Source organism: Wolffia australiana, chromosome 9 (assembly GCF_029677425.1).
Source record: "Wolffia australiana isolate 7733 chromosome 9, ASM2967742v1".
Lineage (NCBI taxonomy): Eukaryota > Viridiplantae > Streptophyta > Magnoliopsida > Alismatales > Araceae > Wolffia > Wolffia australiana.
The window spans coordinates 5,935,351-5,949,002 of NC_135843.1; the positions used below are offsets into that span (position 1 = coordinate 5,935,351).

The 13,652-nt window shown below is 40.1% G+C and overlaps 1 protein-coding gene across 1 annotated transcript; it reads right to left on the minus strand.

Moving 5' to 3' along the window:
- Positions 1–5,588: 5,588 nt before the first annotated feature.
- Positions 5,589–12,803, minus strand: LOC144707438 (coatomer gamma-2 subunit, putative / gamma-2 coat protein, putative / gamma-2 COP). Its single transcript, XM_078580542.1, has 18 exons — positions 12,625–12,803; positions 12,167–12,264; positions 12,031–12,081; positions 11,818–11,931; positions 11,533–11,733; positions 11,347–11,448; positions 10,584–10,691; positions 10,285–10,512; positions 9,944–10,194; positions 9,672–9,843; positions 9,410–9,565; positions 9,286–9,336; positions 8,705–8,854; positions 8,430–8,627; positions 7,391–7,522; positions 7,145–7,315; positions 6,824–7,063; positions 5,589–6,049 (listed from the first exon to the last, which is right to left on the minus strand). The coding sequence occupies exons 1-18, from the start codon at positions 12,668–12,670 to the stop codon at positions 5,858–5,860; spliced, it is 2,661 nt and encodes an 886-aa protein (XP_078436668.1). The 5' UTR covers positions 12,671–12,803; the 3' UTR covers positions 5,589–5,857.
- Positions 12,804–13,652: the final 849 nt, after the last annotated feature.

Here is a 13,652-nt window from a genome sequence, read left to right on the forward strand (position 1 = left end):
ATTCAACATGAGAAATCTTTCTCTTCTGCAACCTTCCAATCTTCTATCTACATTATGCATTTGTATTAAGCTGTAGAGGCATGCTGAGGAGGTTTTATTGATTGAAATGTAAGGTGCATTTCAGTGAAGAAGTTTTTGGCATTTCATCCACATTCTGCAATGTTTCAATCTTCCCTCTGCATTCAGCATTTGAAGTAAGCTGAGGTATGAGGAGTTCTTGTGTGTTTTGAGCATTTGAATTTGAATCAGCATTACCATAGTTATTTCTTCCCCCAAGCCAAGAAACTCTGGCCATCTCAACTCCTCCCTCTTCCCCTCTGCATACACCAGTTGAGATTACTTTTCATTTGGATCATGATCAACATGGATCATATATGTTTTTTTTCCTTGCTAAATATTTTTAATGCAAGATCTAATCCAGGTTTCAGGGTTAAAATCTATAACTTGAAAACATTTGGCACAAGCGAGTAAAGTCGCTAGTTTTGCTTCAGTAATCATGCCAGGTGAATCTTTTAATTATTCATTTACTTTATTGAAATTATATAACGTCTCATTTGCCAATGGTTGAAGCTCTAGATGATGCATGATTCAGGTAATGGATCAGCATCTCTTTAAATGAGTTGAATGACTACATCATAGCGTCTCAGTCCATGGTGTTGTCCGTTCATAATGTCATTGCCACCATCAGTAGGTGATGTCGTGGAGGTCCTCTCATCTGGCCATGGCATGTCCTCAGTAGTCTGTGATGTCAATCAAGGCATCTCAGTTTCTGAGGTTGTTCATCTCTGATGTCATTCACAACATCCATATGTGACGTTGGGACATCCTCTCACCCAGTCCCATCACTTCCTCTCGGTTTGTGACATTAATGACATCATCTTGGTCGATGTTGTCATCCTTCGGTGATGTCATTGTCACCATCATTTGGTGACATCGAGACATCCCCTCCCCCGGTCGCATCAATTCATCACAGTCAGTGACATGAATGACATCATCTCAGTTTTTGACATAATCCATAGCTTACATCACTCACTGAGTACCAGTCTAGCATTCCATCCTACTCGATCAGGTCTTCCAATAATATTTATGAGGTCAATAATATTGTATTGGTTTATGATGCATTCATCAGTGACATCGATGATGTTAGTGTCGTCATACTAATGTGATGTCAAGAACGTCCTCTCACTCAATCACATGACATCATCTCAATCAGTGGCGGTAGTGACATGGTCTCAAGTAGTGATGTCATCCATTGGAGACATCAGAAGCATCCTAACACTCGCCCATGTCACATCCTCTCAGTTAGTGACATCAATGACATCGTCTCGATAAATGACATGGTCCAATTACATTCAGGACTTCGTCGATAGGTGACCTTGGAGACATCCTCTCACTCCGTCATGTCACCCTGCAAGAGCCATTGATGTCAATAACGTTGTCCTGGTGTGTGATGTCATACATCTCTTGCATCTGTGATATTTTTCATACATGATGTCTGGGATGTCCTCTCGCTCAGTCACATCATCTTGTCACGGTCACTAACATTCGTCTATTGATGACATCGGGGATGTCTTCAACAAGTGTATTGATAACATCATCTCAATTGGACATGTCACATTTTGGTTGACGTAGTCAGATTCCTCATTACACGTTTTGGTTACTGTATTCTTGTTTTTGTCAATGTACCCACCACCTTAGTTTTCATAAATATTTAAACCTAATCTCATATACATAATCATAAGAATGGGTGATTTATTATTCTCTCTTCCAAACTCATACCTTAGTATTAAAAAATATGAACATAACCTCATCTACAGAACTGTGTAATAAATTCCATAATAATGAGTGATTTATAATTCTGTCTTCCAAACTCCCACCTTAATATTTAGACATACCCATATCTGTTTATTAAAGTAATAATTGTCATGATAATGAGTGATTTATAATTTTGTCTTCGAAACTCATACCTCGGTCTTTCAAAATATATTCACCATTTTCACATTTTTTTGTATTGAAGTATTCTTTTTCAGTCAAAATATAGGATGGCAATCAATATTTTGATTAAACAAATCAAATCGATCAATAATCTTGATTCAACCCTACCAAAAATCTTGATTGATCTAAAGATTTAACTAAGACTCTTGCCGATGCATAAGGAATCTTTTGCATTCTGGCTTCCAAAATTGTTCTTCAGACACTGATCAAGACTGAACTTGTCTCCTTTAGCAATAGGAGTGTCTAGAGGTTTACAATCTTCCATGCCATATCGTTTAAGGATTTTTTCAATATATCCCTTTTGAGACAAACCTAAGATATTTTGAGAGCGATCACGATATATCTGAATGCCCAATACATATGAGGCTTCACTGAGATCCTTCATCTCAAAATGACTCGACAGAAATTTCTTCGTGTCATGAAGTAGGTTTGTATCGTTTGTGGCAAGTAATATGTCATCAACATATAGGACGAGAAATATGTATTTACTCCCACTAAACTTATGGTACACACATTCATCTGCTAAGTTTGCCTCAAACCCGAAAGAGACAATAATTCGATGAAATTTTTGATACCATTGACGAGAAGCTTGCTTTAGACCATAGATGGACTTCTTTAATTTGCAGACCATTGACTTTGGATCTTCGATCTCAAAGTTTTCTGGTTTAATCATATATATGGTCTCATTAATGTCTCTGTTAAGAAACGCAGTCTTGACATCCATCTAGTGTAGTTCAAGATTAAAATGTCCTACAAGTGCCATTATAATTCTAAAGGAGTATTTCGATGAAACTAGAGAGAAAGTCTCATTATAATCTCGTTGAGTAAAACCTTTTGCAACAAGACGACCTTTATATCTTTCCATATTACCCTTTAAATCCCTTTTGGTTTTAAATATCCATTTGCAGCCAATGGGCTTCTTACCTTCGGGTAATGGGACAAGATCCCAAACGTCATTGTCAACCATAGATTTTATTTCTTCGTTCATGGCATCTATCCACCTTTGAGAGTTAAAATTCTGCATAGCCTGTTTTATATTAAGAGGATCATCTTCCATGATCTCAAAATCAGCCTCATGTTCCTAGAGAAAAACAATATAGTCATCCGGAATTGCAGATTTTCTTTCTCTTGTGGATCTTCTTAAGGGCACTTGTATTTGAGGTTGTGATGTTTGTTTAACTAGAATAGAGGAGCATGAAGCATTATCTTGAATTAGTGGTGCCTTTGTTGGTGGGCCAAGTGTGATTAATTCATCTTCTTGGTCATCAACAATAACTAAAGAGGCATCCTCTAATTCTTCCGTAAAGACAATGTCATGAACTTTATCTCCCCCTGCAAACTCAACATCCTCAAAGAAATGAGCACTTCCCGTCTCAAAAATAGCTTTAGTAGTGGGGTCATAAAATTTAAAACCTCTAGACATTTCAGAATATCCAACAAAATAGCAAGTGACAGTTTTGGAGTCAAGCTTCCGTTCATTAGGCAATAAGGGTCGTGCTTCTGCTTGACAACCCCAAATGTGTAAATGTTTCAAACTTGGTTTGCGAGTCGTCCAAAGCTCCTATGGAGTTTTCTTAGTTGCCTTTGTTGGAATTCGATTAAGTAAATAGGCAGCCGTCTTGAGTGCTTCGCCCCAGAGTTTCATTGGAAGAGCAACCAAGAGAGTCATGCGATACCTTCAGAGAACAAAAGGACATATGCTCACATACAAGAAATCAGACCAATTGGCGATCATTGGGTATTCCAATTCTAATTTTGCTGGATGCGTTGATAGCAGAAAGTCTACTCCAGGCTATATTTTTCTGTTAGCAGAAGGAACTATATTTTGGAGAAGTGCAAAGCAAGCATTGATAGCATCTTCTACTATAGCACCAGAATATATAGCATGCTATGAAGCATCAAATCAAGGGAATTGGCTGAAGAATTTTGTCACAAGCTTGAGAACCGTTGATGGCATTGAAAGACAGCTAAAGCTCTATTGTGATAATCAATCAGCCGTAAGGTTTGCCAATAACAACAGGAGCTTAACGAAATCAAAGCACATTGATATCAAGTTCCTAGTTGTGAAAGAAAAAAAATTCAGACAGGGCAGTTGTCTGTTGAACATATTGGGACAAACTCCATGGTACCGGATCCACTCACAAAAGAACTGCCGCCAAAGGTCTTTCATGAGCATACTGCTCATATGTGTTTAATACCTCATGAGGATATGTAATTCAGTGGGAGTTTGTATTTTGATGTTCATTCAGTAATAGACATATTATGGAGTTTATTTTCATGCATGAGTAATCTCCTAAATTTGAGCATGTCTGAACAAACTTCAGTTGATCTCCATTCAGAATCCGGAGGACTAAGTTGGAAATGTACACGTATGAATCACGTGTTGTGTAATTTCCATGCTACACATCCATACATGATCTATGTCATTCATTGAATTGGTGTATGTGATCATTGTTTGGGTTTAGTTACTATTAATGTAACAAAAGCCCCTTGGTTCTATGCTAGTTTGTCATGGACGAGATTGGTTTAAATGTCTTAATAATGATAGTATGAATTTGAGCTCCTAAAGTGATGATATGCAATATTTTATTAACATATATACATTGTCCAAGTGGGAGATTGTTAGATTAATTTCTTAATCTATGGACAATTGTATATATGTATGTATATAATTGCATATTGTTAAGCTATCAGTTATAAATCCCATTTCATATGTGATTCACTTAATGACGGGATTAAGACATTTATAACAATAAGTGTGGTAATTAATTGTGTAGAGGCTAAGCTTGTCTTAATTATAATGATGGGATTAATTAAGATAGGCTTAAGAGGCTTAAGTATTTCCTCTTCCTATAAATAGGGGCCAGGTCCTTGGGTCATAAGGTAATTGACTTTTCTCCTGAGCATCCCATTACTCAGAGAGACTTCAGGATGTCATCCCGTATTGATCCAAAAGGCCTCCCCTAAAGATTGTTCAATTCAACTAAGCGAAGACGCGATGGATCGAGGTATGTTTTACATTGATTTACATTCACGTACGATCTTCATCATCCTTGAGAATCGATGCAAGACTCTTGCGGATACAAGTGGTATCAAAACATAGGATTGATTAAATTCAGTCCAAACCCTGATCCCTAATCAGGAATAGATTTAACCCATTAGGATTATATTTGTCTTTCGTATATGGATTTTCTAGATCATTAGATGCCATCGTATCAGTCTAACCTTAGACTATCTAGTACTTAAAAACTCCAATGCATTATAGGAGCTAAGTTCTCATCTGATCTACCAACCCTGTATTTTTCATGTGTTTGTGATTGGGAATTGGATGAAATAGAATTTTTACTTCTGATCATGGTGCCATAACACACCATTCTGGTCATACTTTGAACCAAGTACAATGATTAGATGAGCTAATTCATAATTTCATTCAATTTCTTTCTTGAGTTAATCCATTCTTACCCTTCTGAAGCATACATCCCATTGTTCTATGGCATCAATTTCTTGTTCTGCAAAAGTTTTCTACACAATTTGAGGGATTAATTTTCTTAGAAGACGTCGACTCAACTAGTTTGGTGTGTGACACAAAACTCTAAATCAGGCCAAAATAGCCCAAACCCCAACGTATATTTATTCCCCGGCATTCACCAAATGACATCACAACTTCACATTCAAATATATCAAGAAAAAAAATGGAAAAGAAAGGTCTTGTCCAGTTGTAAAATAAAAGCTAAACCAGCCTCAAGACTTAGATTGATTCTTGACCAGGGGAAAAGCAGTGGCCTGCCTAGTGAAAGAACAAGGGAATTCTCTTCTTTCTATACGCAAATCACGGTCAAGATGGATGGCAATAGCAGGAAGGTCAACTGTTGACGATGTCGTGGATGGCCTCGCTGACATCAGGATCGTCAGAACGAACGGCAAGCTTCATTGCCACATGCTTCGTGGAGTCAATACCAAAGGAGAGACGGACCAGCACCTTGGCTTGCCCCATGAACACCCCGGAGAGCAAGCAAGTGTGAGACCTAGCGCTGCTTGGCACTGTCTCCGTCCCCTGCATTTACAACCGTCAAAGAGTTCAAGGTTTAGGATTCTGGATTTAGGGTTTAAGGTTTAGTGTTTTTGGAGCCACCCCCTTGCACAGAGCGAAGTGGGGTGGGGGGTGTGTGACTCAACCAGATGAGCTTCCAAGGTCAATAACAGATTTCGGGTTATAGTTCCAGATCCTCCCAGATGTGGACGATAGACGGAATTCGTACCGTCCAACGTCCAGAGTAAGTTCAGGGACAAAGGACAGCACGATTTTTCGTCCAACAATAAAAAAACTGTCCCGTCCAGTCCTCCCAGGACGAATTTTCGTCCCAAAATTCGCCCCGGACGAAAAAAACCCATTTTATATTTTTAATATATTAATATAGATTTTTCCAAGTTTTTTAAGGGAAATATGGAGGAGAGAGAATGCAAATGGACATATATACAACTAATTCTGAGCAGCGTCAGTTTGCACCTGCAAAAAAATACAGGGAGCTTGATGTAAATCGTCGAAGTGAGGCCACGTGGCGAGATCTCAACCGTCGGATGTGAATCCGGCGGTGTTTCGTCCACATCCGTCCATCCATATTTCGAGACCTCCAGACGGACGGTTTTTTCTTCCCACAGGACGAAAACCGTCCCGTCCGGTGGCCCTGGGACGAATTTTTGTGCCGAAATTCGTCCGTATCCTCGGACGGGGAGATTTTTTCGTCCCGAGACGAAAAAATCGTCCCGTCCGCGTCCCTGAACTATTTTTAGGGTTCATGGTTTTAGGGTTTTGGAAGATAAGACTGACCTCGCAAGGCTGCATGCCGAGGATGTTGACGACAGCGACAACAGCCTCAGCTAGAGATTCCCTAGGGCCGAGCCCGTACTCATCAACCCGTTCGTTCTCATCCCCAAGTCCTTCCCACGCGTTCCTGAAATTTGACACTCCCACCTTCACCATGTAGTCCGCTGCGACAATCTCCACCTCCTCCAGCTGATACTCATCCTCCATGCCTTCCTCCTCTGCCTCGCCTGTCGTCGGGTCCACCTGCCCCAAACAAAGTCAACTCCACCATCAATCAAATATCTTCCTCCATGCCAGAAGCTTGCTTCGGTTTCATCATTATACCTCTTTGACGATGAACTTCAAGAGATTGGAGAATTTCCCTACGCTAATGCCATCTGGCTTCGCAAAGGCGACAAAGGTTTGACCAGGAGAGTCATAGGGAAGGCTCGGCAACGGCCGGACGGCAACCTCAGAGAAGTCCTCGGCCTCCGAAGCGTCCACAAGCACAGAAACCTGAGAATAGGAGCAGGTTGATGAGATTCCATTGCTTTAAACATGGGTTAGTTTGAAATGGTTGAGGTTTCTCACGTTCTCCAGCAGCTGCTCTGGGATCGTGTTGGTGCAGTTGTATTGGAGCAAGATGTGGCCGTCATAAATGTGCTTCACCACGTTGACCGAGTACTCGGTCTCCGCCTCGGTCAGCTCCATCGGAGCAGATGACTGAAATAAAGGGCAATTCAATAAATTTTTGTAAATGGATTTCATATCAACCAGACTTTCCTCTTTGAATGTCCTTTTGAGCACTAGGGGGGGGGGGTGGTGTGGAGCATAGAAAGATGATAGTATTCCGAATGTGTAAGTGTTTTGTTTCGTTATTACTTTCCTACCATAACCCAAGAACATAAATTAAGGCAATCTGATCGGATTCTCAATCTTATTTCTCGACCTATTTTTTCCTATCTTATGAAGGTCAAACAAGCCTCTCTAACATTTAATTAAAGCAAGGAAATAAGGGAACACTTCTACTAGTGTTTGGATGAAGGTTTGAATAGGGAAAAGATGGAGATATCAATTTTACAGAGAGGACAAACCGAATAAAAATAAAGTCAGTTAGAAAATCAATATGGAAAAATGCAATTGAAGGAAATGAGAGCATACTGAAGATCAAATCCATTCAGGTGGAAAATAAATGTTGAAAAAAAGCAATTAAATAAAGTCGGAAGAGGCAAAGAAAAAAATTTAATCGGACAGCTAATACAAAGATGTAATTAAAAAAATGAGGACAAGGCAAAGAAGAATAAATTCAGTAGGAATATTAAAATCGAAATAATGCAATTATGGAAATGGAAAAAAACCCAAGAAAATTGGAATTAAAGAAGTAATAACAAGAAGAAAGATAGAAGCAAAAAAAATGCAATTAACACATTAGGACAAGCCCAAGAAAAATAGAAAAAAATGCAATGGAGGAGAACAGAAAAGAAAAATTCGGATGGAAAATTCAAACAACAAATGCAATTAATGAGGATAAACAGAAGAAAAATAATTACAGTCAGGCCATCAACATCAAGAAAATGCAAAATGAATAGATACGAACATGGAAAGGAAAAAGTGAAGTTGGGTTACTGACCTTCAGGAGCTTGCCAAAAGAGGAAAACTCTGGGATGGAGGAAAGAAGCCTCTCATAGGCATCATCCGCAGATGCCGGCTTAGAAACAGGCTGGCCCAATCCAGTAGGCTTTTTACCCGCGGCCTTCTTCTCCAATAGAGGCTGGGACTTCACCTCCTTGGATACGGAATCAATATCAAATGGTTCTTCAGACGCTTCCTGAAAATTGCGTTACAGAAATGTAATTCACCCAAATATGGGAAGAAAATTTAGTAGATATTTGATGCAGTGCCTACGTATTTCTGCAGGCTGCTCTCCAGATTGTTCAGTGGAATAGAAAGTGACCCAAAGAGAAAACTCTTTACGTCTTCGTCTGTCTGCTGATTGGTTGCTTCCAAGTCACCCCTTCCAAGAGTGTCCAGATAGAGTGTGGCTCGGTCACGAACCTAAAAGACAGAGTGGAAAGAGGGTCATTGATATTAGAAAGGATCAAACTAGCTGTACTTACTTTTCCATTTGCAGAAATGCATGGATTGGTTGTAGGGTTTGGATTTTTCCAGGACAATGAGAATAATGATGACTATGATTGTCTCGTTATTGCCTCATCATCGTCTCACCATCGTCTCATACAAAAATGGATGATGAAGTTTGAGTTTGATGTTGATGATGATGATGAACTTGACATAGTAACTTGTCTTAATGACTGCTACTCCTTGAATAACAATGAAACGAAAAGATGGTTTAATTTTATTCACAGATAATGATGTTCTGGGAAAGAATACTAATAGGCAGAGATGACGATGGATGTTTCCTCTAGTTCCAAAGTCGGACTTAATGAAATAGTACAAGAACTGAGCATGTGTTGACCAGGTCTCACCTCATCATCGATGTCATATAAGCAACGCCTCATAAGGATGAGTATGCGAGGCTGAAAGATACACAAGTTTCAAATATTTAAGTCCGTAATTTAACATTTAATAGATCAATAAATGTTTGCATACCTTCAAAGAGCCGACCAAAGCACCGAATTTCGCTAAGGTGCTCACAGCAGCAGCCCGAACAGTGGCATTTTCGAGAATAACGCGGTTATAGATGTATCGGATGTACTTGCTGGGATCAGAGGTCTTTGGACCCTCATTTCCAATAAAGTGAAGGATCTAAGGTGGAAACAAAGTATTAAACATAAACTAGGATTTATACAGAGAACAAGCAGTATTCTATATAAAAAGGAAACATTTCAGCCGACAAGAGAAAATAAAATACCTGAGTAGAAAGATAAGTGAATTCACAGTCTTCGATAAACTCACAGAGATGCAACAACCCATTTTCTTTTGCATCAGGGATATCTCGGATGAGGAGAACAATAGAATCAACGATAGCCTTCTTGAATTCAAAACCCCCCTCTTCTCTGAGGATGTTACTCAAGAAGCTCATCCTTCGCCAAAGTTGCAGTCACAGAGAATAGCAGAATCAGACATGAGTAGAAAATAAACTAAATTACAGGAAAAATTTTAAAACAGAAATGTGTTTCTTACAGTGAGCGATATTTGAGAGGAAACTTCAGGCATAAGGATCGTATAGCCTCGACAACAACAATTTTGAACTCATCAGAGATATCAGACATGAAATTAGTGATCTGCTTCATCAAACGATCCACGCTTGACTCGTTACCAGTTTTCAAAAGAGTTGTGATTGCAAGCGTTGCAATGCTCCTGTTTTGATCTGATATTAAGCTCTCCATGTCAATGTTACAGTTTGTAACGGCCAAAGGATGTGCCATGGCCACCTGCATGAGATAATTATGATAGATAATCACGAATTTACATCATAATGAATGAAAAATAAAAAGTTGGATCTGATGAAAGAAAATGGGAACCTTATTTAAAGTTCTGACAGCAGCAAAACGAAGAACAGGTTTTGATGAACTCAAAAACAGTTGAAGAACAGTGATTGCTGGAGTCAACTCTCGGCTGGTAACTCCATATAGTTCTGTTATCGCCCTCGCAGCTTCAAATATCACCATTTCAGCTTTCTGACGCAGGCAGGATTCCAGGAAATCATAGAACGGACGTTCCCCAGACTGAGTATTTGATTCTCTAATTACCTGAAAGAAAAAATGAAGGTCGGAATGGGAAGAAATATTATTGGACATCTTTATTTAAAAGGCACAATAACCTGGCTGGTGTATCTAATCAGGAGGCACTGAGCCAAAGGAGAACGAACGTTCCCTCTTGTTAAGCTTGTGACGAGCTTGCTGACAGCAAGGCGGTCATTTTGTCGTATCTGCAGATCAAAGTTTCTTCATATTCACCAATAAAACAAAAGACACAGCACAGAGTTAAAATAAAAACTGACATCAACTAATTCCTACGGGCCAAGCAATTCCTCAGACAACTCATACTTATGAAAGAAATAGAAAAGCAAGAGAATTATAAAAACTTAAATATTTAAATCTAATTAATATTTAAAAAATATTAACTAAAATGAACTTAAAGCCGTATCAACTCACTCCTGCATATAAAACAGGAACATCGATACCTATTACTCTACCAAAAAATTAAACAATTGTAAAAAAAATCATAAACATAAAAGTTGAACCCTAAGTCAAAGTACCTGTAAAGCCACATCAATTGACTTCTATATGGCAAAATAGGACCTTCGATACATCATACTTTTGGAAAAAATAAATTCAATACAAACTTAAATAGATTTAAACTCGAAATGATCCTAGAGCCTGACAATCAACTGACTCCTACGGGCCAAACCGGACCTTCGATACATCATTTGTGCAGAAAAATAAACCAATTCCAAAATCTTAAAACATTTTTCTTCAAAAAAAATTAAAAATATAACTAAAAATAAAAAATGCAATCTCCAATCAAAATTACCCTAATGCCATATCCCATGAGAAAAGAGGAAAAGGAAATTGAAAATCTACCTGGTGAAGAAGGGCCAGAGCATGAAATTGCACAAGAGCAGCCCTAGACTGGACAGCTTCCTGAACCTCATTACTCCACCTCTTCACAATCTCAGGGTTGGTCTGCCAACATTAAAGAAGAAATACAAATAAGGTAAATCAGGGATGAGCATTAACTATAAATGGTTCAGATTTGCTAGAAACTACCTCAAGTAAGTGCACACCACTGACAAGCGCAGCACTGGCCACAACAGAGTTCTTGTCAACTATGGCTTGCTTCAAGTAACGCTCGATTTGAGTCAGGAGAGTGCCGTCAATTATTCGAGAAAGAACTCGAATAGCATTGGCCCGATACATATCCGTTTTGCTGTTCATGTCTTTCATCAGTGAGCTCGTGACAATAATAACCTAATGAGAACAGAGAAGACCCAGTTATAATTTTTTAAAAAAAGCTTAGAAACACAAGAAAGATGAGAAAAAATACGACCCAACCTCATCAGCAGAGGGAGAGAGCTCCTTGATGATCAAGTACACCATTCTCCTCAGACCTGGATCCCTGGATTGGAAAAGCTTGGTAACAGAGAAGAAAACCTCCGTAGCTTCAACCTTCAAGAACCCAAGAAAATAAGTCCCTCAATGACGAAGAAGAGAACCCAAAAAATTAAAATTGATCCTTTGTATGATCAAGAATGCAAACGAGCTGACCTTTGTGAAGGTTTCACCTTGATTTATCAAATACAACAACTTCGTAATCACCTACAGATGTAGCATCGAAAGGGGTGTAGAGCAAATTAGGAGAAAATCATCAAATTGACAAGTCTTTAATCGGGGGAGGCAGTACCTGCGAGCATCGCCGGGCATCTAGCTGAGGATCGTTGAATACCCTGGCTTCCTGAAGAACAGAACCTTTCTCGATCCCCAAAAATGGAGAGTATTCCTCTGCAAAAACGCCCTTGTTTCAGTCCAATCGCCTTGGAACACGGTTTTCCCTCCAATCAGAAGCTAATAGGGCGGAATCCAAATCACGCGATCCCAAGATCCAAGAAAAATCAGACAAAATCTAGACAATAAGTGACTCTCAACGAACAAACATGATATGAACACCCTCAGATCTACCCATGGAACTCCAGATTCAGATCTAAAACAACAATGAAGAGTCCAAATGCGACCCGCAGATCCCCAAAAATAAAACTAAGCACAGCATAAATTAAAGAAACGGGGATTAAAAAAAGGGAAATCAACGCCGCGGGGCTGAGATCGGAGGAGGGAAGAAGGGAGGAGGTTGGATCAAAATCAGACCTTCTTCGTCCCGGTCGTCGTCCTTCTTCACCAGAGGCTGAGCCATTGACGAGCTCCGCTGGAGGGAATTGTCCAGAGGAGAAGAGGGGAGAGCAGAGCTCGCGAGGGAGGGAGTGGAGATGGGCGAGGTGCTCTCGGACTTGTTGAAATACGTCGAAATCAGAGCTGCAGAATTGTTTGAAGAGTACTTATAATAAAGTTCAGGAAGAGGAGAGCGCTGCGCTGAAGAAATATTAATGGAAAGTTCTAGGCCGAGAGATATTGGGCCAGTTTGGACTATTGGGCCTCCAGTATAGGGAAAATGTGTGTCGGTGCTTCCCTCTCTCTCTCTCTCTGTCTCTCTCTCTGTCTCTCTCTCTCTGTCTCTCTCTCTCTCTCTCTCTCTCTCTCTCTCTCTCTCTCTCTCTCTCTCTCTCTCTCTCTCTCTCTCTCTCTCTCTCTCTCTCTCTCTCTCTCTCTCTCTCTCTCTCTCTCTCTCTCTCTCTCTCTCTCTCTCTCTCTCTCTCTCTCTCTCTCTCTCTCTCTCTCTCTCTCTCTCTCTCTCTCTCTCTCTCTCTCTCTCTCTCTGTCTCTCTCTCTCTCTCTCTCTCTCTCTCTCTCTCTCTCTCTCTCTCTCTCTCTCTCTCTCTCTCCTCTCTCTCTCTCTCTCTCTCTCTCTCTCTCTCTCTCTCTCTCTCTCTCTCTCTCTCTCTCTCTCTCTCTCTCTCTCTCTCTCTCTCTCTCTCTCTCTCCCTCTCTCTCTCTCTCCTCTCTCTCTCTCTCTCTCTCTCTCTCTCTCTCTCTCTCTCTCTCTCTCTCTCTCTCTCTCTCTCTCTCTCTCTCTCCCTCTCTCTCTCTCTCTCTCTCTCTCTCTCTCTCTCTCTCTCTCTCTCTCTCTCTCTCTCTCTCTCTCTCTCTCTCTCTCTCTCTCTCTCTCTCTCTCTCTCTCTCTCTCTCTCTCTCTCTCTCTCTCTCTCTCTCTCTCCCTCTCCCCCTCTCTCTCTCTCTCTCTCTCTCTCTCTCTCTCTCTCTCTCTCTCTCTCTCTCTC

Excerpts from the sequence above, each read along its gene's own strand:
- LOC144707438 (XM_078580542.1), bottom strand. The coding sequence starts at position 12,670 with ATGGCTCAGCCTCTGGTGAAGAAGGACGACGACCGGGACGAAGAAG. Across the intron at positions 12,265-12,624 it reads CGACGACCGGGACGAAGAAG|AGGAATACTCTCCATTTTTG; the intron begins GTCTGATTTTGA and ends GCGTTTTTGCAG. Across the intron at positions 10,692-11,346 it reads CTCTGGCCCTTCTTCACCAG|ATACGACAAAATGACCGCCT; the intron begins GTAGATTTTCAA and ends TTTGATCTGCAG.